Here is a 25,574-nt window from a genome sequence, read left to right as displayed (position 1 = left end):
CTTCAGACATGGGGGGCCTTACCCCATAAGGTGCTGAGTGCTCTCAACTTCCGTGGACTTGAGGCTGAGTTGGGGACACTCAAGATTCTAGACTATCAGTCCAGGAACAAGAAGATTGATGAATAAAAGTTGCGGGGGAGGTGCAAGAGAGGGGAGAGATCAGCCTTTGTTCTTAATGGCAAAATGAAATTGTTCCATTGAAATTAATGAGCTTGTACCAGACAAGCTTGTGACTGAACACCTAATAAATTATCAAAGCCCTTCAAGGCTTATGTTTTCTACACATCATGGTGCTGAGGATTAAAAGCCTCTATTGTCAATGAAAAGTTTCACAAAAAAAGGAAAAGAAAAACACATCCCCTCCCCCACCACACTCATGGCACCAAGGTGCAGTCAATGCAATATCCCCACTTGCTAGAAACATGTTTGAGAAGCAGCAGCTTCAGGTTTTCGTGGTTAAATGTGATGACGTTTTTAAAATGCCTTTGAGTAGAATAACTGAAAAGCCCTACCAGGCACAAGTGTGGTTTTCAACAAAAATAAACTCCAAACTCTCACTTTCGGTGTCACAATTGCATACCTGGCAATGAAACACATCTGCAACTATCATGGTATTACATATGAACATAGCATGACCCAGAGCTGAGCTCACACAGGCTACGTCTACACGTGCACCCAACTTCGAAATAGCTTATTTCGATGTTGCGACATCGAAATAGGCTATTTCGATGAATAACGTCTACACGTCCTCCAGGGCTGGCAACGTCGATGTTCAACTTCGACGTTGCTCAGCCCAACATCGAAATAGGCACAGCGAGGGAACGTCTACACGGCAAAGTAGCACACATCGAAATAAGGGAGCCAGGCACAGCTGCAGACAGGGTCACGGGGCGGACTCAACAGCAAGTCGCTCCCTTAAAGGGCCCCTCCCAGACACACTTTCATTAAACAGTGCAAGATACACAGAGCCAACAACTAGTTGCAGACCCTGTATATGCAGCACGGACCCCCAGCTGCAGCAGCAGCAGCCAGAAGCCCTGGGCTAAGGGCTGCTGCCCACGGTGACCACAGAGCCCCGCAAGGGCTGGAGAGAGAGTATCTCTCAACCCCCCAGCTGATGGCCGCCATGGAGGACCCCGCTATTTCGATGTTGCGGGACGCGGATCGTCTACACGTCCCTACTTCGATGTTGAACGTCGAAGTAGGGCGCTATTCCCATCCGCTCATGGGGTTAGCGACTTCGACGTCTCGCCGCCTAACGTCGATTTCAACTTCGAAATAGCGCCCAACACGTGTAGACGTGACGGGCGCTATTTCGAAGTTACTGCCGCTACTTTGAAGTAGCGTGCACGTGTAGACGCAGCCACACACAGCTCTATCCAGTGATATGGAAAACAAATAGAAGAAAAGGGATGACAGTGTTCACACTACCAGCATTAAGTAATCAGACTACCAGTGGGTTTAAAAGAAAAGCACACGGTCTACCTAATTTTAAAGAAATTACCTGGTGCTTTCTCCACGAAGATGACTTTGGAGTCTTGTAGAAAGTTGTGGCCAGACAGTATAATTTTTTTCCCTCCAATAACAGGAAAGCTGTCAGTACTTTGCTTCTCCACCAAAGGCAGTTCCTGGGCTGATCTTTGAGCTGGAGAGTTTTAAAAGGAGAAGAAAAGAAAAAACAACCAACACACAGACACACACACACAATCAGTAAATATTGTGCAAAGAAGTGACCCATGTTTACTTTATTAGAAACTGAGTTTGACATAGACACGAAATAAAGTTCAAGAGGTCGATCGGAAACTCAGTGTACAATTGTTTTTAAGTGCTTTGATTGTAAACAATACACGATTATGTAAGATACCGTGAATTTAAAAGAACCACACAAATAACAGAGAGGAAGCTGTGCTAGTCTATACACTATCAAAACTAAAAGCAGTCAAGTAGCACTTCAAAGACTAGCAAAATAGTTTATTAGGTGAGCTTTCGTGGGACAGACCCACTTCTTGATTTGGTCTGGCTATTGTCTGAAGAAGTGGGTCTGTCCCACGAAAGCTCATCTAATAAACTATTTTGCTAGTCTTTAAAGTGCTACTTGACTGCTTTTTGTTTTCACACAAAAAACATGCTGTTTAAATAGCCAGTTTGTTCTATGTCCAACATTTATATGGCACAAATGAAAGCAAGAGCCTCTGAGACCAAAACAGGCACAATTTGCTTAAGGCAGGGTTTGCAGTTTTGCAGAATGTCACACTGTATTCCCGAGGTCAGTTACAGCCCCTGGCTGAAGAGCATGTCTCCATTAAGGACTGAGGACCAAATTACATGTGAACCAAGCAAACAGTATCCTATATCCTCGTGATGCATGTTCTATCTTTCTCAACAGAGGTATTCAGCTAGCACACCTGTGCATCAGAGAATGATGTGATACTTTCTGTATATTACTGGGCCCTCCTGGTCTCAATGCACCAAGCAATTTTGGCGTTTCCAATTCTTGCTTATTTCAAATATCTGCACTTGAAAACACACAGTGTGCTTTCTTTGCAGATGTCGTATTGCAAGAACACTTGCTTTGTTTGGAGATAATGCACTTCTGCTCAGTCCATCATACTTTAGACTGCAGCTCCTGACTTACATGGCTTACTCTTTTTTGCGAGCTAGCTGAATCTGGCACATTTGCGCATAGTAACAGATCAGGGTATGTGCTTCCTTGAGTCATTAGAGTCTGATTTACTTCACTGATTTAACTTGGAGACAGAATCAGGCTATATTTGTTCTAATTTTTGGCTTTACTTGTAGGAACATTTCAGGCTGGAATCTAACCTTTTGCAAAATTTAGCCTTAAGCAATCCTGAAATGGGGAGAAAGGTAAAATAAAGAGATACACCAGATTGTGCCACTCTAGCTCTTAGTGGCAGGGAGGTTCTGCTACTCTTCACACACAGCTCAGGCTTATCTTTTCTTACAAAAAATGTGTTTTGTTCCTTTAAAAGATATTGACATGGGAAGGCAGTTGTAACTTTAAGTTGTAGGGACAAGAGTTTCTGGTCTCAGGGCCTGACAGATACACATCAGTTTCTGGTGGTGGGATCTGGGTCTGTTCTTCTCTGAAGCTTCTCTAGACACACCTAAGAGTATACTATGCTTCAAAGAACCCCAAATCTTACATTACACAAGGCTTCCCAAGTACACTGAGCAGCCTGGGAGCACCTCTCCTGGGAAGGGCCCAAAGTACAGCCGCAGGTTCTAAAGTCACCAACAAAACTCGATGCTCTGGGTGGGAGTGATGGAAGGGTCAGAGCCGCCCTCCCCTCAAGACTTGTGGGCTATGTCTACACTAGCCAAAAACTTCGAAATGGGCACGCAAATAGCCATTTCGAAGTTTACTAATGAAGCGCTGAAATACATATTCAGCACCTCATTAGCATGCAGGTGGCCGCGGCACTTCAAAATTGACGTGGCTCACCGCCTCGCAGCTCGTCCAGACAGGGCTCCTTTTCGAAAGGACCCCACCTACTTCAAAGTCCCCTTATTCCTATGAGCAGATGGGAATAAGGGGACTTCGAAGTTGCTGGGGTCCAATTTCGAAGTGCTGCGGCCGCCCGCATGCTAATGAGGCGCTGAATACATATTTCAGCGCTTCATTACTAAACTTCGAAATGGCCATTTGCATAGCAATTTCGAAGTGTTTGGCTAGTGTAGACACGGCCCTGGGGATGAGAGTCTACGGCAACTTGGGAAGACAGATTGCCAAATGGTTCTCAGTTGCATTGCTGCTTCCAGGGAAACAAAGGGAAGCATAAGATGTAAAGGATCCTCCAGAGCAGGGTGGCAGGGAGGGCAGACACATGAGCCCATCTGAGCCCCACTGTCCCAGGTGGGGAAGGGACAAAACCAATGTCTGAGCTACATTGCTCTGAGCAGGGAGTGTACAGGAACAAAACCTAAGGGCTTCAGCCCCACGCAGGCAGCCTACTACCTGAGCTCTGCCACCCAGGGCTGTAGTCCTTGGACTTAAACTTCGGGCCCAAGCAATGGGCCTCAGGCTTCAGCCCTGGGCCCCTGCAAGTCTAACACCGGCCGTGGAGGCCCCATTAAAACAGGGTCACAACCCACTTTGGGGTCCTGACCCACACTGTGAGACCTGCTGCTTAGTTAGTTAGACTCTGAATTTGTGGCTGCTAATCTGAGTTTTAAAAGACCCCCCCGCAAGAGCTGGGGGAGTTTCATCCAGCATTAGAAGCAACACCAGTTAGAATGAAGAGACGTTTTTCCCCCCAAGTTAGACAAAAACTGCAAAGCTAAATGAAGTGGCAGGTTATTTGTTGCACTTAAAAGGCTCATGGAGCAAGAATGAACTGAGAGTTTTGAGATGGGGTGGGGAAGTCCATGTCCAAATCTGACATGTTTATAAAGTGACGTTTGGCCTATAAAAAAGACCCCAAAACTGAAGGTCAGTTTCTAGGAATTTCCTGCAACTATAGTAAACTAAGGCTAATGCAGCAACTTCAAATATCTCATTAGCTCCTTGTCAAAGGGATTGGGAGGAGAGGAGGGCAAAGAGATGAGGCTGGATGGGAGCGCTCCAAAACTTTTAATTGCCGTTACCCCTATGAAAGGGCCTCTCTGCATAAAGGAACTTGTCCAAGTCAATTCAAGTTCAAACACCAGCTTAACTTGGCTCCTCTTGTATTGCAACGGCATTTCCTGTAGGAGTCAATGCACAGGGGATGAGATATTGTTTTCCCAAGGAAACGGGTAATATTTTTCATGCAATGCAACATACATTTGGAGACGTACAGCATGTTTCAAACAATGGACAGATGCAATGAAACAACATTTAACATACTGACAAGGACAGGCATTATGTCAGGCAATTGTTTGTACAATACCTGGCAAGAATAAGAAGGCAGTTGCTACTTACAACACTCAATAGGATTGGAGGCTACTTGCAGAGACAGCGTTCTCCCATTGGGTTGTGGGATGTGAACTCGGAAGACCAAGCGCACTCGTGTGTTCTTCCTTCCGATGTCGGTTTCTCCTTTTCGCAGTTCAATATCTGAATTTCTTAGTTTTAATATCCCAGCGCAGTCAATGCTGTTCAAAGGACAATACAGGACATTTCAACCAATTCCCTGCAGGTTCCAGAAAGTCACAAGTGCAACCTTTCGACCTTCTCTCTCCTCTTTTAGTTTATTCATTCAAAACCTGAGTCCCTGAATAATGTCTTCACCGCATCTTTGGGACAGGTAGGAATTCCCACCAAGGAAGTGTACCTTCTAGCAAGCTTAGTCCTGCTGGATTTGTTTGCATTGACCTATCACAATTAAACATTGCAGAAGATTAATTAATTCCTAAGGTACATAAGATATACATTAAAATTAAATTAAAACAACAGAAGCATAAAGGTTTTGGATGCGATTACTATGCATGCATAATTACTTTTGGATATGGAGTTCTAGCATGCATTTTATGTCACAGGATATGCACAGTGTAGTTTTATTTTGCAGTCAGATGAAATAGCCAATGTACCTGTAAATACATTCAAACAGTTTCAATTCTCCCCACCCTCCCAGTGGGCAGGACCACACATTCCGTTTTGGTTGGGGACAGTTCCTTTTTCAATCCTTGTCTTGGTCCTCTTGACCTTGTTGGCAAGTGGATATCTGTCCTGTTTGCTCTTGCCAGAAAGGTGGGACACGCACCACTAGTCAGCGCAGAACAACATGCTGGGGGGTGAGTGGTAATGCCAGACAGGGGGGAGGGGAGTGGAAACAGGGATTAGGTGAGCAGTGACTCGACAAGAAGGCAGGGAGGCAGGTTTGGATGAGCAGCTACAGCAGTAGGGGGAGGCAGAGTTTGGGTGAGGAGGAGGGCAGGGCTCAAGTGAGAGGTAATGTCAGGCCCTGGCAGGGAGGAGGCTGGGCTTGGACAAGATCCCCACGTGTGAGGGAGGTAGGGCTCTGGCCTGCCACATGTCAATGGGATGAGAGGGAAGTGGGTCAGGGAACAGGCCAGCCCTATGCACAGAGCGGGAGGGTGGCAGGGCTTGGGTGAGCAGCTCAAGCTAGCCCTTTGGGAAATACAGTCACCTGACCCCCCAAGACACCTGGAATTCTATTCCAACGCAAACTGAAAGATCAAGCATCAAACACACACTCTGCAGGCATGTATTATGGAACGCAGTCCCCCTGTTTTGGCCTTTCTGCCATTTAAGTGTGTGGCTTTAACAGGAAATGAGGCCCACAGTGACAAGATAAAAGATGTAGTGCTGCTAATGAACGGATTACCAATATGCACTGCCAGAGGGGCCATAGGAGTGATGGTGTTTTTGTGTCAATGTCAGAATTTAGTGCAATGATCTATACAGCACAGAGGAGTAGACATTGTCCTACTAGTGCTGTGTATGGGGTTTTTTTTATTAGCTCCTGTTTAAAAACAAAGGAATTTAATACACAGCAGTGCAGACAGCTGCCATAGGCCCCAGGGCAAGTTGGGAGGATGGCCCGGTCTGTGCCCCAGAAGGGGTGCGGGCAAAGTACAGAAGAGGTGGGACTTAAATCATTCAGCCCGTGGCACTGCCCCCACCTTCACAGCCATGGCAATTCAAAGGGGCCTGTTGCCAAAGTAGTGGTGGTGGTGGCCAGACCTCTGGGCCTGCCAGGCCAGGGACAACTGTCCCCTTTGTTCTCCCCCATCGGTGGGCCCTGTTAACACATCATTAATTAAGGTTCTAATTTAAGACCCTGACACCTCGAAGCACTTAAACGCACATATAACTTCAAGCATCTGAGCAGTGCAAGTTGAAGCCAATGGGGATCTCATGTGCTTAAAGTTAACCCTGTTCTTGAGTACTTTACGCCTCTCACCCCCTTAGGCAGATGGGATTTCTCATGCGTTTAAGTTCTGTGCTGCACTGGTGCCTAAATGCACATGCCTGTAAGAGTGACTTGCTCTTCATCTTTAATCCCCTTGCAAGGATTTCATGAAGGGGGTGTGAGGCATAAAATAGAGAGATATAAAATGCTAGGAATGTCAAAACATTGCATCGACGAAGGATCCTGTGGCAACATTGCATGTGATGCTTGATGGGACTTTATTATTAGAGTGGGTGACTTTTTTGGATGAATAGATTTTATGCTGAAAATCTCACTGTGGGGTTGATCAGAGCAACTCACCATTTTAGACTGAACCAAGAAAAAGTTTTGAACCAAATTACAGGAAGAGGAAGAAATTCTGAAAAGGCCAAAATATTTTGGTTAAAAATTGTGGAAGTGTAGATTTTCACTTCTAAATATAGCTAGATTTAATTAAAAAATTCAGCCTAAACTGAACAATTAAGCCTTGTTTTTGCAGTTCAGACAGTAAATCAAATCAATCAATTATCCACTTAGTTCTATTTATTACAGCCTTGCAATCCTGCCACAAAAATCTACCAGCTCTGACATAAGATCCTTTCAGCCACCTTTACCATACTGATTCTGGTGATAGAAAAATTCACATACTTCTTGTTTGCCAAAAAATCAAATAGAGGGCTAAACAAATACTCTGCTGTTACTAAATGGTGCAGCTCCAATATGTCAAATGGATATATGTCAATTAACAGTGGACAATTTGACCAAAAGTGGTGCAGGGCTAGTCTACTGTACAGCATAATGAAAGTTTAGAGGTCACAACATCTTGAGCCTTCAACAATCACTCTAGTCACACTAGACCTACTGCAAGTGCCAGTGCCACAGTTATAAAATGTTAAGAGTTTTAGTCTTAATTTGCATCTTCCAAGAATTACTGGAGTTATTTCAGATCTCTGATATATGTTGCTGCTGCTGTTGTTCGCATGTTGATTTTTGTAAAAGTATATATGTAAATAAATATACAAATATAATATTATGGGTGATATTATGGCCCTTTTGCAGTCAATGTGAGTTTGGCCAGTGACTTCAGTGGAGCCAGGATGCCACCCCATACATGTGTGCATCAGGGTGAAATGCACCCTAGGGCAGAGCACCCACACAAAGTTCTCTGTCACTCTTGAGACCTGAATGCTGGAGCTTACAGGATTTTGAAAGCCTCGCCCAAGCCTTTTGAACTGGGATGAGGTTCACTCTCCCACTACTGTCTTAGGATGAAATTCACCTGTGTGAAGAGGACCTACACATAGCTTACTTAAGACCTAATCTGGGAATTAAAAGGGTCATAGGCCCCTCTGCACAGGAGTGAATTTCAGCCTTAGAGCTTGTAAGACTAATTATACATTTATTAGAGCACCTTTTCTGCCTTTATTTCTAACTGACCTAAACAAATTTCACAGGAAAAGACTAATGATTCTTTTATAAAAGATGTTCTATTTATTTTAACAAACAAAAGCTAAATTATTTGGGAATAGTCTTTATGAAATTTCCCCCCAATGTCAAACTAAATTTTAACAGGCCATATTCCTTGTACTACTGCATACAGGAGTAAATAGGTGTCATGTTTAGAACCTAAATGCAGGAGCTGAGATAGAAGATATTTACAGCTCTGTAACTGAGATACTCATTTTAAATGGCAAATAAGGACATTGACTGAAACTCTAGAATGCCACTAACCAGTTGTCATAAATATTTATAAAGGTTTATTGGCGGGGAGAGGACATTAAGCTGATTAGGAGCAATTTTTGTCTCAACAAATCTTTGGAATCCTCCTAGATAGTTGGATTATTTTTAAGATTCAGCAAGGGGGAAAAAAAAAAAGAGCAGCAATATACACTCAACAAAAAATCCACGTGGGTAGACCAAGAGGAAACGTACTAAGTAGTCAGACACAGTGCATAGATCTTACATTGCTCTCATCTTGTTTTCTGGTAGAAGTGGAATTTCCAAGACTTTGGTGTTGGAAAGTATTGTTTCATGGCTGGTGGTGGAAACAGTCTTCCCTGTGATTCGATGAACCTGGTAGAAGGCATGAGGTCTCAGCAGGCGGTCGTCTGCAGTCCCAATGAACAGCTGTAGCGTGAGCGGCTCACTTTCTAAGTAACCGTGTAGCTGGCAAGAGAACAGAAAACTCCTACTAAGCACCATCCATATAAACTGCTGGGAATCAATTAAATTTTTATAAGCAAGAGAGCCTAATTCAACGAGAAAACTTGTGACAGGTGCTAAGTGTTAAGCCCCCTTTTTTTCTGTAACATAATATTGGTACAATAAAAAGGTGCACACAGAAAACATCTCATTATTCTCAATTACCTGAGGCATTTTAGTTGGAGTTAGCCTTTGAACAGTCCTGTTGCACGCATTCAAAAACTTCATATTACCTCTCTATAGCAGTGTTCTATGGAAAACAATGGTGGCAGTGTTCGTGCAGCAATACTAAGAGCAGCAAAACCACTGGATGTGAAACTGGAAGGGATGATCACCATTCATCCCTCAACAACCTGTTTCCCCCCACCTCACTAGAAGGTTATGGCTCGTGTACATTTCCCCACTCCCCAAATTGATTTTCAAGCTGGTGAATGCTGCTTGGGATAGACTCAGGATATATTAGAGGCAGGAGATTGTTCACTTCTGTGTCAGAATCTTGGATAACTGCACCAAATCTCAGGCCAACAGGCATGACTGCAACCTCACCCACCCCACAGGAGCCCCACAGACGTCAGAGTTGTGACTGATGCATGCTGGTGTGAAAACAGAATCAGGCCCAATGGATTAGAGCAGGTCTGTTGTACACTGGTGTCAGGCTACAGTGAGTCAGTCAATTATACTGCTGAACTGATGGAATTACATGAGCATAACAGATCTGAAATTGACGTAATGGAGTGGGAGATAAGGAGCTCACCATGAATTACCAGATTTGTTCACTACTGTTCAGATATTTACTCCAATAGTTGATTAACGCAAGCAGTGAAACGTCTCATGACTGACACATGATTTACATGAAGCCCAAGCTACAATGTAATCAAAAAGTGAGAGTATCACTGATATCATCCCATAAAGAATGACCTCAAGCTGAGCCCATTTTAGCTCAACCTCAGCTGATTTGGCTCACTTGATGTGTCATCTTCAGACTATGAGAGTCCCAGATCATAGTTTTGGCTGCCATAATACAGCACACTCAAACCACGCCAATCCAGCCAGCAGAGCTGGGCGGAGTCTCAGAGGCACTCTCCTAATTGGTTGAGTCTCCTGCAGCGTCACAGTGGCTGAATACCAGCTGGCAGAGAGGAGCCCAGAAGAATTGCTGATGGCTCACACCACTAGTGCCATGCCATGCCATGCCAAACAGAGCCCACTGTTGCTTACAAACTGTGCTGGACAGACACAAAGGGTTCTGTACTTTCTTCCCATTTATGTATTTGTCTCTACAACAAGGATGCTCCATAACTAGTTTATTTCCTAACATCATCCTCAGATCAGACACAGAAAAATATAAGAAATACTAGTTTTGAATTCTTTGGCTGCTAAGCTCCATCTCCAGGTCACTAAGGCTACATATCAGGGATCTTAGAAAGCCCGGGATGTGCTTTTTGCCATACATATGCTTGTTGTACATCATTTTCATAGCTTTTCAGTAGGGTATAAGCTTACTGGCCTCTACTAACAGTTTGTGCAGAGTCACCCAGATGCCATAAATAGTATTTTATGAATAACATTTTTAGTTGCTTCATGTGCAGATATAACACCAACCCCAGTACAAGTGAAAACTGTAATAGGTGGCTAAATTTGAAGTCAAATATAATAGATACTGGTGTTTTGTTTACTTTTTCTTTCGTTAATACTTCAGGAAACCAGTTATGGGGCAGTCAAAAGAATAACATGAGGTCTGGTTTTCTTGTGGTATTTTTACCATGGAGGATCTGAAATACTGTGAGCAAACAACAACTCAAGCTATTTTGGCTCAGTCAAGTCTTTCTTAAAGAACTGCAAAATCCTCTAGAACACAAATACAAACGTAAACCCCTCTCTCCCCAGTAGATACACATTTATTATAATGTTAATCACATTTCACGTTGCAGGTTTTAACCTAACCACAGCAATGGTCGGGAGATGTACAGCTATGTGCAGCGTGGCACCATTGGCCAGGTGGACCGTGCATTTGGTCACTTTCCTCTGAAACCTCAGGCACTCCTGGCTTCTGCAATGGCCTGACTAGACTTGCTGGCCCAGATGGTTTCATTTGGAGTGGCATTTTTTGTTGTCCTCTCTAAAATATACACAGGGAGGAAGGAGAAAAAGAGAGAAAGCAGATAATTCAGCTCCAGGAGTTTATCCAATAGGCATTGCTAAGGCTTTCACCTGCAGATTGAGCTGGAGTATTTTAAAAGTATTCTTCTTTCTTTTTACATTAGCATTACCAAACATAAAACTAAATGAAGTAAAATTAGTTAGAAAGTCTGGATTTTTCAATTAGCTTCTCTGATTCTCTCCTTTTAAAGGACTAGCTAGAGTGGTCTCTCCTATGCCCTTATATGTAACAACAGGTGGCCTAGGACCCATCTGGTCGAATGCAAGCAAGCAAGGTTTATTATGGGGGAGAGTGAAAGCATTATGATTTTCATTAACTCTTCTGAACCCCCCCAGTACATGGCACTAAGCCAGTGCTAGTACTATTATAAGATAAAAGGAGACCTAAGTCTGAGTGTTCACTTCAAACAAGTACCAAGGGCTGTGTTCATCAGTTCAATTAAACACTTCAACAGCCACAAGCAGCAGGGGGAAAACGTCTTATTTTCTTTTGAATCAGAAACTAACATTAGCAGGGGCTTTCTAATTTGCTGCCTGAACACCTGTGAGTTACAACTTCAAGATTCTCAAACAGAAGTTTTAACAAAAGATATTTTTTTCCAGCAGGGGTTTATGCCGCCTGCATAAGCATAGCTGCAAGAAAATTATATATCACTGTACTGTAACAATGCTAAGACTCTTGCTGGCTTGGTTCTACTTCTACCAAGTTTCTATCTCACTTGTGACAACTTGCCCCTCAACCTATGAGGGACTTCAGAGCACATTATTATCCTCACAGTCTTTCAGGGTTAAAAAAACAGCTTTTTTTTTTTCCACTTTAAGAATCTGACTCTGGCTGTTAATCTTTCATATAGCTACTAAAGTCTTATTATAGACTGCTCAGTTTAATGCAGACAAATAGTATTGCAAACAAAACCCTTGATTTTCCTTAGAGAGACTTGTTGTAAGTATATACATTCATACTGTATATGAAAAGGGAATGTGTCACCTTTAATTCCTAACGTCTCAAGATCCAGTCTGAACCATGAAAGAGGAATTATAGTACAAGCTGTGACCCTGTGGTACAGGTATTTCAATGTGGATATGCCCCTGCATGCTTTAGAGTCACAGCTGTTTACTGCTGTTACCACAGTAGACTCAATACGGCTATTGCAGAACAACCTGAATTCTATTTTGCCTCATGCCTCATCAACATTTCCAATCATAGAACCTTAGCACTGATGTAAGGGGCAGAAGTAGTGATGACGTAAGAGATAAAAAGAACAGAGCTGGATCTTTACATGCCAGATGGAAAGGACAGGGTTGGCGAGAAATGTGTTTTTACTTGTAAACTGAATACATTTGATTTGGAGGTCACTGAAAGAGATGAAATATGTAATTCCATAATCCTACCTTTAAAGAGTCTCTTTTCTAACTCCACTCACTCTTCATGGATGATGAAAAATTAAAATATACACGGGGACAGTGGGGCCGACAACTACTGAGGGACCTGGGGCAAGGCGGCCGGGGGCCCAGCTCCATACCCCAGAAAGGTGGGGCCAAGGGAAGAAGGGGGCAGGGCCTAGGGCAGTCAGCCTTCAGCACTGCGTGGACTGTGATGCTGTCCACCCCCCGCACCATCCACATGCAGCAGTGGAGCAAGGCTGCCACAGCACTTCAAGAGGATCCAGAGCTCCAGCCATAGACCGCTGCTACTTTGCTGGCAGTGAAAGCCAGAGCTCAAGGCCCTTTGAAATGCCAGGCCTTGGGGCAACTGGCCCTTTTGCCTCCCCTCCCCCTCATGAGCACACCTGTGTGAAAATATAATAAGGAGTCTGACGTTTTAGTTAAAACAGACCGAGCATTGAGCGGTCAAAGCCCTGACTCAGCAAAAGAAATGAAGGACGTACTTAAGACTCTGTACGTTTTGCTGAATCTGGACAAAAGGACTGAAGAAATGACACACTCAGACCAAGCTCTGCTATTATGACTGTTTTGTTTTAAATCAAAGTTGCCTACCACCCTCATTTGGTAATGAGCTACTTAGCTGGCTTTGAAGACCTATTCCCTGTTACCTATTTAGTTCTCAATCTGAAAATAGATGTTATTTATGGTCATCAATGAAAACGGACATTCAAACCCCAATAAAGCATAATTCAGATCGGTTGCTCACTGAGATAATCAGTACAAAGCTGACCCTGAAGTCCTTTTTCAGACAAAATTTCCATTGACTTCACGTTACCCCGTGGAAATTTAATTTGCATAAATGCCGCAGGCAATAGCCATGCAGTAGGAGGCACCTGACCTCACATATGTGTTTCCTATGAATTTTTATCCATTGCATCATATTATTTACTTTTGCATTATGTCACACAATCCCCTATGCCAACAGAAGCAACAAAATGCAATGCAAGGATTAACATTTAAAAAGGACACGTACGGTGCATGCTAATTTTAGATCAGGCAACCACTATCAATAGCTGTGACAGACAGACTTGGGCTTTTGATGAATTTTTGGCAGCTAGCAGATGTCTAGAGAATGGACTAACTCTCTCTAAACTAGTCACAAGAAAAAAAAACCTTGCCACACCCTCTAAATATTTAAGAGTTGTCACACACAGCATTGTGACAAGGACTGGGTGGGCAGGGAAGGCATAGCTGGAATAGTAACAGAGAGGTAGCTGTGTTAGTCTGTACTCCAACAAAACAAAGCAGCAGAAATGTAGCACTTTAAAGACTAACACAATGGTTTATTCGGTGATGAGCTTTCTTGGGACAGACCCACTTCTTCAGATCACTGTGTTAGTCTTTAAAGTGCTGCATAGCTGGAATAGTCACTTGACTTTTACCATTATAAGCAGGTAAGAGAAATATGTACACGATGGCTGTAAAAGAGGAAGATGGTGAGGGGGAAAGGGGAATGAGCGTTCCTATTGGTGAGTAAATTTTTTTCCTAACTCACACACGTGCATATTTTCCATGCATGTTCTGGAATACTGTATTTGGTTATAGGGATTTCTGTATCCTGGCTTGCAGCATGGGATGCATGCGTCAGAACCCTATTTTTATCTTTTTCCCTCTGTAACACAGTCCCAAAGCAGAAGCTCATCTTTTAATACCCCCGTGGCTGAACACTGGCAACACGGTTGCTCTCAGCTACATTAGTCATAATAAAAAAGGTTGTTCTATAGATCACACTTTATTTGGCATGAATCTGCCTACATGCAAGGGCCTGGTTTTAATTTATACTAAGGTCCCTGCTGAAGCTGTGTAAAGAGGCTTTACTGCAAATGAGAATCAGATCCCAAAAGTCTTGGTGAGGGATTTCTTCCCCTCCCCCCGGCCCCACTTCACACATCGAGCGAATGTGAATATTCAGCACAGTGAGTTCCTGTTTGAATATAGACTACAAGATGCAGACAAAGCATAAGTGCACAGATAAAGATCTCTGTTTTGGTTTTGGAGTGAAAATAGGTCATCTTCTATTGTCAGCTTGACTAATCCATGTTTCTGAATTTTGAGACATATTATATAATATCAAACAGCATCACTGATATTTGCTCTGTATAATTTCACCTGGTACTGAAGATGCTGAAGTTGGTTCTGATCTCATGTACTCTAGTTTCACACTGCCCTGATAGCACTGAAATCAGTGGAGTCACTCCTAATTTACAGTTGTGTGACTGAGATCAGAATTTTGCCCCATGTCACTGTATGTTTCTGCAACAGTGAGAAACAGAATACGCTGGCTGGCAAATTACTTTGCTCTGCTAATCGCGCTAATGTTGCCTGAAGTAAGGTTTCTTTTAAATTCCTAAACCCTGAAGTCACTTCTTTCACAACACCTTCTCCCACTGAGATATCTTGATTTTCACTTATAAACAGCTATGCATCTTGACAGTGCCAAAAGAAAAAAAATCCCAACTTTTCTCTATACTACGTGCTGCATGCAGAATTGTATTGCTAATATTGGCACATCCCGTCCCTGGAGTGTTCTCAGTGCAAAGAGATATTGCTGCAAGAGCCAGAGAAGCACGGGAAAAACACCATCACCATAAATAAAATACAAAACAAGCTCCTGTGATTTATTCAGAGAGTAAACTTTTAATCAAAAGTTAATGATTGTGGTGGTGAAGGTGGGACCAAGTCAAACCTCCAAAAATGAGCATAAACTTTGGGAACATCCATTCAGGATCCAAACTGGCCCCTCTCTAATTTGTAAAATTAAATTAGCAAAATGATAGGGTTGGGAGGAATATGATGGTATTTGAAAATTACAAGTGGGACTGGCCAACAAGTTATTTTAATGTGAACATTTAGAAATCCCCTTGAAAAATCTTGCCACAGACTGTCATATTTTGTAGACTGCACTGATTTGTGGACATTATGCGATCCAAACATGTCATATATAATTTCATCAAAAGTGGCCATTTTCAGATGGAAAATAAATTTCTATCATCTAAACTGTAATGCAATGTAATTTGAGAAAGGCGAATCAAATATGTTGCATATTTCCTTGCAAACTCTTTGGCATATGAAAGTATCTGTCAAAATACTTAGAAAACTACCTGTTCTAACAAACAGACTTCCTAAAGCTATCTGATAGAATGATCTAATTCTGAAAAGGCACAAGAGAAGAAGATTCAGTCAGGAAATTAAATAGAAAATATATATACTTGATGGAAAGAATAACTAAAGCAGTGCCGACTGCTCTATTCTACATAACTTCTTCATACTGATAATTTTTTTTTTTTAGTCTTTAAGGTGCTACAGGACTGCTTGCTTTTTGTGAAGCAACACACTCATATGGTTACCCCTCTGAGTCTTAATACATGTGCTCACTAGCTTCATAAACAGTACCTTGCAAGGGGTAAAGTGCTATTCAACACAAGAGTGTCATAAGCTGGTCCTTAAGAAAGATAATCAATAAAAATACCTGTATTTAGGAAGGGGTTTTTAACCACTAAATACATGGAGGAAAAAAGCAGATATCCTAGGTAAGCTGTTTGCAGCCAGATGTTTACAAAAAGTAAACAAGGGAATTAAATCTAAGACCCATAAAGGAAATGCTGCAGACATATTTAAGCCTGAGAACTGTAAGCTATGCACAGTATCTCTGCACTGAAACTCCGCTCAGTCGGTGTGACCTTCTTATGGTATCAGCACATGATAGATGATTAATAACCAACAGGTAGCCAGTTCTAAAAAAGTTCCTTAATATTCAGCTTGGTATGAACACTTCAGTCTCTTCATTACAAAAGAAAATGTTGGGATCAATCTGTTTAAACAGTTAACTAGGTGCATCCACAGTTTAGTACTGAACAGTTAGCATCAAATTCAAAATGTAGGGTCATCAATTTGAATTTTAGGAAAGCTAACTGAATGTGGTTAACACCTGAAGTAACAAAGAGGCTTGTCTTTTTTGGGAAGAGGAGAAGGATGCCCTTGTGGGCAAGACCATCATGTGATTAAAGGGAACAGACTGAGGAGTCAGAAGCCATAGGTTCTCTCTCCCACAGATGTCCTTTGTGACCTTGGACAAGTCACTGCAAAACTACACTTCAGTCTTCCCATATGTGAAAAATTATTTCAGTGTCTAAAGTGTGCCTTTCCAGAGCTATAGACTGCACAATCTTTTCCTCTGTGTAGAAAGCCAGATACTATGACTGTGCCAAAAAGGACTATTAAGCAACTATCAGGCCCATCAAAATAAGCTTTTCTCCATCCCGCCACCACATAACCCTGCTCAAACTCCACTCCTAGGGAAAGCTTGGGAACAGATGAGCCTTAAAGGTTTCCCTGAGGGCTCTGTAGCATCAGTAGGGGGTGGAAGGGAAGAATGAGTTCCAGATGCCAAGCCCCTAGCCGTCTCCCATTTAAGCCTGTTACCTTAATTACCTCTCCTAATCAGGGTCATCATGTCCAAAAAACAAAAAAATTCTGGTGGAGGCAAAGCCCTAGCAACATGTAGAACACTGTATTTTGGTTTAGATTATATCCCACAAACTATTGCTAGGGGTGGGCAAGAATATGTAATGGAGCATCTAGGCCTATGAAAAGTTGGGAGGACAAACCAACCCAGTATGTGGGGGGCACTGACCCCCGATCCAATAGCAAACAACATCCCTGCTGTTAATCACAGCTGCTGGGCACTGGTCAAGACAGGTGTTCTGTAGGATAGAAACAAATATATTTTGGATTTCACAGATCAAAGATAAATCTTGAAATTCACCTGAAAAATCAGTAACCAGTGCAGATGGAGGAGCTCTGCTGTCATGAGCTCTTTCTGGAAAGTATCACTAAAGAAGTGGACAGCTGCATTCTGCACTAGCAAAGGGTCACCTGAGTGCAGGATCAGGTAGAGTACAGTACAGCAATTCAGACCCAAGGTGGCAAGATCATGGACAAATGTAGTGAAGTGTCCAGCCGAAAGAAACTTGCATTTATTTTTCTCTGCCAATGAGGAAAAGCATTGCAGGCGATGTTCTACCTGCCCACTAAGAGACAGCATCATAGATGTCAATAGCCTCCTAGACTGGAGGGCTGAGTGGAGTCACTGAATGTTCTCTTTGAACTTCTGTCCTTTTGCATCTGTGTCCTTCCACCATTAGCATTACTCCTACATGTATCTGGCATTTAAAGTCCTTCTACCCCACTGAGCTGTCATTTATTCTTCTCCCTCCCCTTTGCCCAGAGCCATACTGCCTTGTTCTAAAGATAGCCCATCACCTAAACGAGGGCTGCACAAAGTGGGGGGATGGGCCCCTGTTGGGGTGGGCATGAAATTTCATAAGGAGTGCACAACATGATCAGCTCCTGGGTCTCAGGCTCATCCATCTCATTCAAAATATTGAAATAGATTACTGTCTTTAAGTATGGTCACATTGCTAGACGATTAATAAAGATTGTACATTCTACGTACTTATTTACTTGCACATAATGAAAGGATGTTGGGTTTTTTTAATATGAATGTAACCAAAATTTCCCTTGGTTGGGATTGCATTAGACAGGTGGGGGGAGCCCTGCTAATTGCTGGGATGAAAAGTGGGGCCCGATGTAAAAAGTTTGCTCAACCCCTGACTTAAACAATATTAAGTGCGGGTTGCAACTTTCAGGGAAGAACTCACAGAACACCTGGTTCCTCTGGGACAAGGTTATGATGATTCTTAGGAGCCAGACTCTGCTGCTTTCTAGTTTTGCACCATTAGATCCCACGTAAAACTAAGTTTGTGATCATTTGCCACTATTGATGAAGCTATGGCTCTTCTGCAAAAAGTAGAGCTCTGCTATACAATGTGTTCTTTGGTGACTGTGCAAGCCAAAATGAAAGGTGTGTCTACCTTAAGAGAGCAAAGCAAGAAGATCTGAGAGAAAATAAAACCTGCTCTTGCAAATCTGGTTATCTTCTGAACACACCAACTTTGGCAGAATTTTACACGCCTGCTTGCTCGCATACCTATATAAAAGTGATTTCATGTCATCCTTTGGTGCCATAACACAGGTGAGCTCTCCGCTCACCCATAAGACAAAAACGTAGTAAGAATACCTCCAGCTGTGCTCTGGGCAAGACTTGTCTGATATACGAAACCTACTTTTTTATAGTTTCATTGGAACAGTGTTTTAAAATCCAGATGTATTATTCACATGTCCAAATATGAGGGTTGGTCCACAAATAAAAATAAGCTGGCTCCCATCCTCAAAGAAACAAGCAGAGGCTGGGGGTGAAGGGTGCCAGGGGAAAGGAGTGGAGGGAGAGGGAGAGTGAATGGAAAACAGCTGGAGTGTGTTTTATGTGCCACTTTCCTGTGCTGCCACTTGGGCTTCAGTTTGACACTGCAGCAAAAGAGCAGCTGTTCACATCATGATGAATAAAGGGCCATATAAAACTTCCCAGCTGCAAATATGCTGTGAGGAATTATTAATCTTAATGTAATAGAGATGTTGTGCACTCAGGGATTGGCTCACCAGGCATTTAGGTCTCTATCCAGAGGAAAACAGCCTTCATGGCCTCTGGCTTGCAGCAGAGCCACGAATCTCCTGAGCTAACCAGCCAGAGAGGCTGCTCCCTGTTTCTAGGAAGAATCTCCTGCCCCAAAAGAAGCTGTGCAATGCAACCACTCCCGACTGCACTCTTTCCAAGGCATCCGACTCTGGGGAACGATGCCCTAATTCGGGGGAGTCTTCCTTTGGCAGTCGATACATGTCAGGGGTAGCAGTTTTGAGCATGTTGCCCTGATACACCCTGTACTTACCATAACAATCCTTGTGCTTTGCTAGTAAAAGCAATAAAGAGGAGGAGGGGAGAGGTTTTCCACAGTCAAGCCGAGGAGAAGTCCTTTTCCATCTCAGGCTACATCAGCCATCGGACAGGTTTCTCCCTTCTATCCCCTCCCCTCCCCCGCCAAACCTCTCCCCATGCCAGCCCAAGCAAGGGAGGGTTACTCCTGTCCTAAAGCTGCAGGAGTTTTCCAGAGATGCATGGCCTTCCTCATCAGAGGGGTGGAAACTAAACCACAGGCCCCAGGGAAAGAACTGAAGCCCACTATACCCAGGGAGCTCATTTAAATTAACTCTTCTCAGGAGCAGCTCTGTGGTTCCTTGGTAGGTTGCAGCTGTCCCTAAGCAACTTGATGACGTTTTCCCTGGATAGCTTGGCCTGATGCACACACATACCATGTGTGACCTTTGGAGGCTTTTCTACTGCAGCATGCTGTCACTGTTTTTATCTGGACGGGATCCACAGCAGTTAGAAACTGAAGCATGAGCAGCTTCCAAATTACAGATAAACAAACTCACTTGTACAATATCAGGATAGGCTGTGAAAGTTTCAGACAAAACTGCCTCCAGGGTTTTCTTCTTACCTCTCCAACTTAAGTACCATGAGCTTGATTTTGATCAGTAAAATCAGAAGTTACTCCACTGAAGCCACCTGAGTTACACCAGTGTACAAAGGACATGGCTCAGCCCCACCTTCGGGGGCCCTGACAAAAAGGTTCCCCATACAGAAAGGCTTCTCCTCTTCTATTTTATCAGCCATTACACCTTCCATACCTGGAAACTCAATTATAAAACCTTTTCCTGTGATCGGCCACTCAGACTGTTGCCTGTCTGTACATGTAGGTCCCCCTCAAATGAGAACGTTACACTTGTGATCCTGTATTTGCTAAAATAATATAGATGAGCATCAGAGTACTGACATATGGTATGATAGGCAGATACCCCAGACAGGTTTATTATTGCAAACATGCTCGTGGTTGTGCCACGCAGTGGTGGATTAACACACAGGTCCTGTGCCCCAGGATCCTGGCCAGTATGGGGGACCCTTCAGGAGCACCAGAATCTGGGTAAAAGTGAAGGTGCCACCAGCACCAGAACTATAGCCTTGCATTCTGCTCCCCCTCTTCCCACCAGCTCTGCCTGCTGGCCTGACTGTCAATCAAGCTACAGTGCTCCGTGGTGGGAGCCTGGGCTGCTGTGGAGAGCCCAAGACCTGCCTTGGGGAGCCCAGAACCTGCTGCCTGCTCTGGGAGGGGGTCAGGGTGGGGCATGCTGCTGTCAGTGGAAACTGGGGTGAGGGTTTGTCCAGCCTCCTGCCTACTCCCTGGTGCCTGCAGATATGCTCTGAACAGAGGGCTTATCTACACTTGCCCCCAGCTTTGAAGCGGGCACGGTAATCAGGGTGATGGGAGATTACTAATAAAGTGCTGCGGTGAATATGCAGCACTTTGTTAGGCTAATTTTGGCCTGTGACAACTTCGAAGCTTCAGACGTGGAAGTGCCGGCATGCATGTAGCCCGCACTACTTCGAAGTCCCTTTACTCCTCAAAACTTCAAAGCGCCCGTGGCTACACACGCGCCAGCACTTCGAAGTTTGACGCTTCAAAGTTGCCGTGGGGGGAAATTAGCCGAATGAAGCACTGCATATTCACTGCAGCACTTCATTAGTAATCCCCCATGGCCCTGATTACCATGCCCCCTTCAAAGTTGGGAGCAAATGTAGACCCAGCCGTAGAGAAGGCCATGCTACTGCTGCTTCGCACCTACTCAAGGCTATTACACTCATGTTAAAAAGATGGCGGGCATGTGTCCCTGACTCTCCAACTTCTGGCATGCTTGGACCCCCGGCTGTGGAGGCCCCACATGTTCTGTGCCCAGGGCCCCAAAAAATCTTAATCTGTCTCTTGTGACCGGTGTGCAGTTTTCATATTAACAATGTACATATATGTGCACTAACAGGCCCAGATTTTGGGATGAGCTTAGAGATACATTTATACTGCAGAAAAAGCCATAGCAATGAGCCTCAGAACCCAGGTCAATTAACTAAGACTTGGAATAATAGATTAGGGTTGGAAGAGACTTCAGGAAGCCATCCAGTCCAACCTCCAGCTCAAGGAAGGGCCAACTCTAACTAAATCATTCTAGCCAGGGCTTTGTCAAGCCTGGCCTTAAAAACCTCCAAGGCAACCCATTCCAGTGCTTCACTGTCCTCCTAGTGACACAGTTTCTCCTAATATCCAACCTAGACCTTCTCTGACACAACTGGAGACCATTACTCCTCGTTCTGCCATCTGTCCCCACTGAAAACAGCCTCTCTCTGTCCTCTTTAGAATTCCTCCTCAGCTAGCTGAAGGCTGCTATCAAAACCCGCCCCCCCCGCACCCCGCCCAACTCTTCTCTTCTGCAGAATAAATAAGACCAAATCCTTCAGCCTGTTCTCGTAAGTCACGTGTCCCAGCTCCCTACTCATTTTGTTGTCCTCCACTGTCTTCTGTCAAGTATGTCCACATCCCTTCCATAGTGGGGAGCCTAAAACTGGAGGCAATACTCCAGATGTTGTCTCACTAGTGACAAGTAAAGGGGAATAATCACTTGCCTTGCTGTGCTGACAGTACCCCTACTAATGCAGCCCAATATGTCATTAACCTTCTTGTTGACTTATATGCAGCTTCTTCTCCATTGTAATCCCCCAGGTCCTTTTCTGCAAAACTGCTGCTCAGCCCATTGGTCTGCAGCCTGTTCTTCTATCCTAACTGCAAGACTCTGCACTTGTCCTTGTTGAACCTCATCAGATTTCTTTTGGCTTAAACCTCCAATTTGTCTAGATCACTCTGGATCCTCTCCCTACCCTCCAGCGTATCTATCTTCACACCCCACCCCCTCCCAAGCACACAGCTTGGTGTAGTCTGTGAACTTGCTGAGGGTGCAGCGCATCCCACCATCCAGATCATTAATGAAGATGTTGAACTAAACTGGCCCATGGATAGAAACTTGGGGCACTCCACTCGACAGTGGCTGTCAGCGAGACATCAGCTTTCTATCCATCTTGTAGTCTATTCATCCCAGGCAGATTTTTTTTAATTTACTGGGAAGAATACTGTGGGAGAGCATACCAAAAGCATTTCTAAAGTAAAGATATAGTACACTTTCCCCATATCCACAGAGCCAGCTATCTCATCACAGAAGACTACCAGGTTGGTCAGCTATGACGTGCCCTGGGTGAATCTATGGGGACTATTCCTGATCACCTTCCTCTCCTCCAGTGCTTCAAAATGGATTCCTTGAGGCCTTGCTCCACGACTTTTCTAGAAACTGAGGTGAGGTTAACTGGTCCATAGTTCCCCATATTCCCGTCCTCCCTTTTTTAAAGATGGGCACTAAATTTGCCTTTTTCTAGTCATCTGGAGCCTCCTATACATTGCCACAAGTTTTCAAAGCTAATGGCCATTAGCTCTGCAATTCCATCAGCCAACTGCCTCAGCACCGTTGGATGAACTAGATCTGGTGCTATGGACTAGTCATGTCCACTTAACCTGTTCTTTTTCCATGGAGGTCTGCTCACCTCCTCCCCATACTGTACTGACCTTGTCTGTGAAGACAAAGGGGAAAAAATGTGTATTTCAGCTTTTTTCCACATTATTCTGCAATTAGGTTGCCTCCCCATTCAGTAAAAGGTCCACATTTTCCCTGACCTTCTTGTTGCTAACCTACCTGTAGAAATACTTCTTGTATCCTTCATGTTCCTTGCTAGCCACAATCAAAATTGTGCCTTGACTTTCCTGATTATACCCTTGCATATTCAAGCAATACTCCACCCTACTCATCTGTCCAAGCTTCCAGTTCTTGTTAGCCTCCTTTTTGGGCTTAAACTCTCTGAATATTTCTCAGTTAAGCTAATCTGGTCACCTGCCATATGTGTTATTCTTTCTGCATTCCAGGATGGTTTATTCCTGCGCCTTCAATAAGGCTTCTTTAAAATACAGCCAGCTCTCCCAGACTCCTTTCCCCACCTCACATTAGCCTCCCAGGGAATCCTGCCCATCACTTCCCTGAGGGAGAGAATTTAGTTTAGCACTGCTGGGCTAAAAGTAGCTGTACAGCAGCTCTTGCTCCATCTGGACTCCAGGCTCTGACAGACTCCCTCTAAGATGAACACAGCTCACCAGGTAGTTTTAAGCCGTTTTTACATTCCCTTCGTTCTGAGAATAGATTAAAACCCTAGCATCAAGCAGAAAAATGTTACCATTAAGGGTCCCAGGATTTCTATCCCTATCTATCACAGACTGTCCAACACTGAGCTACCACTCACTGTTTGGACATGAATGATATTAGTCAGTTGATCAACTATGTACGTTTCGGGGTCTGATTCTGAACGTTTTATGCACAAATGCAACAATCTGCCCATAGGACCCATAACAGGATTAAGGCATTAGGTGTGGGTTTATCACACACAGGCTACGTCTACACGTGAAGCCTACATCGAAGTAGCCTATTTCGATGTGGCGACATTGAAATAGGCTATTTCGATGAATAACGTCTACACGTCCTCCAGGGCTGGCAACGTCGATGTTCAACATCGACGTTGTGCAGCACAACATCGAAATAGGCGCTGCGAGGGAATGTCTACACGCCAAAGTAGCACACATCGAAATAAGGGTGCCAGGCACAGCTGCAGACAGGGTCACAGGGCGGACTCAACAGCAAGCCGCTCCCTTAAAGGGCCCCTCCCAGACACAGTTGCACTAAACAACACAAGATCCACAGAGCCGACAACTGGTTGCAGACCCTGTGCATGCAGCATGGATCCCCAGCTGCGGCAGCAGCAGCCAGAAGCCCTGGGCTAAGGGCTGCTGCACACGGTGACCATAGAGCCCCGCAGGGGCTGGAGAGAGAGCATCTCTCAACCCCTCAACTGATGGCCGCCATGGCGGACCCCGCTATTTCGATGTTGCGGGACGCGCAACGACTACACGGTCCCTACTTCGACGTTCAACTTCGAAGTAGGGCGCTATTCCCATCCCCTCATGGGGTTAGCGGCTTCAACGTCTCGCCGCCTAACGTCGATGTTAACATCGAAATAGCGCCCAACACGTGTAGCCATGACAGGCGCTATTTCGAAGTTAGTGCCACTACTTCGAAGTAGCATGCACGTGTAGACACGGCTACAGAGATGAACATTGATGCAGAGATACTTAGTGCAGTATTGTTCCAGACAGACTAGCTAGGATTGCTAGAGAGCAACAAAAGATATTAGACCAGTGATGGTCAAAAAACTGTTGTGTATTGAAAATAAATATATTGCCCTGTGTAAATTGTCAATTTACTCCCAAATGAAGCCTATTTAACCTACTACATCATTTGAAGACAGAAAATTAGATGCTGTGTTTCCAGACCTTCTCTCTCTAAATATTTGAAGTGTTATATATACCATGCAACACAGAACCACATTCAGAATATCCATGTTGGGCTTGCTGTTCTATTGCCATAAAAATTAATATATTTTAACATTTACTTTCTGCTTTCATATTGTCTCATTTGCCAAGATTTCCTTTTCAAAGACAGAGACATCTTAGTCAATAAGCGTTCTATACAAGAAGCTGCAGCCCAAAGTATGGCAAGAAAACTCAAAGGAAGAAGCAGAACACACATGCAGTACGTGAGTATTCTAGAAAGCTGTACATCCCAGTGGGATTTCTTATGATGAGACGGGCCATGAGTAATTCTGGTTGCTGTTTATTTTTCTTTTATTTGGGGTGGAGGGAGGGAAATGGGGGATGGAGTGTGGAGCAGGGGCAGAAGAGAAGAGGAAAAGGAGGAGGAGAGGAAGGAGAACAGAGGTGTGAGAGCACTGGTCTGAATTAAGCATTTTTGCTCAGATTCACAAGAATCCTACAGCCTTCCAGACCCTGCAGAACATCTTATCTGTGTCTTGTCCATGTCTGCAGGACTGAATTCTCGGGGGGCGGGAGGGGTGTCTTACTATCAACAACCTTGTGTAATTCTGCCCAAATTTTGAGAGAAAATGGTTGCATGATGAAGGGACTGGGGCTGGAAACGGGTGATCTGTCATTCCCAGCTCTGCCACAAACATGCCATGCC

The 25,574-nt window shown here is 44.0% G+C and overlaps 1 protein-coding gene across 4 annotated transcripts in view; it reads right to left on the bottom strand.

The window, feature by feature from the left end:
- NFATC1 (nuclear factor of activated T cells 1) overlaps nucleotides 1-25,574 on the bottom strand; it is a 149,460-nt gene that overhangs the window by 76,087 nt on the left and 47,799 nt on the right. For all 4 annotated transcript variants that reach the window (XM_074987550.1, XM_074987554.1, XM_074987553.1 and 1 more), the window contains exons 4-6: nucleotides 8,821-9,023; nucleotides 4,925-5,097; nucleotides 1,505-1,645 (exon numbers count right to left, since the gene is read on the bottom strand). In XM_074987550.1, coding sequence (XP_074843651.1) covers nucleotides 1,505-1,645; nucleotides 4,925-5,097; nucleotides 8,821-9,023 — 517 coding nt within the window. The remainder of the gene's footprint in view (nucleotides 1-1,504; nucleotides 1,646-4,924; nucleotides 5,098-8,820; nucleotides 9,024-25,574) is intronic.

Source organism: Carettochelys insculpta, chromosome 2 (assembly GCF_033958435.1).
Source record: "Carettochelys insculpta isolate YL-2023 chromosome 2, ASM3395843v1, whole genome shotgun sequence".
In the NCBI taxonomy this organism is placed as follows: domain Eukaryota; kingdom Metazoa; phylum Chordata; order Testudines; family Carettochelyidae; genus Carettochelys; species Carettochelys insculpta.
This window is presented reverse-complemented; position numbering and strand designations above follow the sequence as displayed.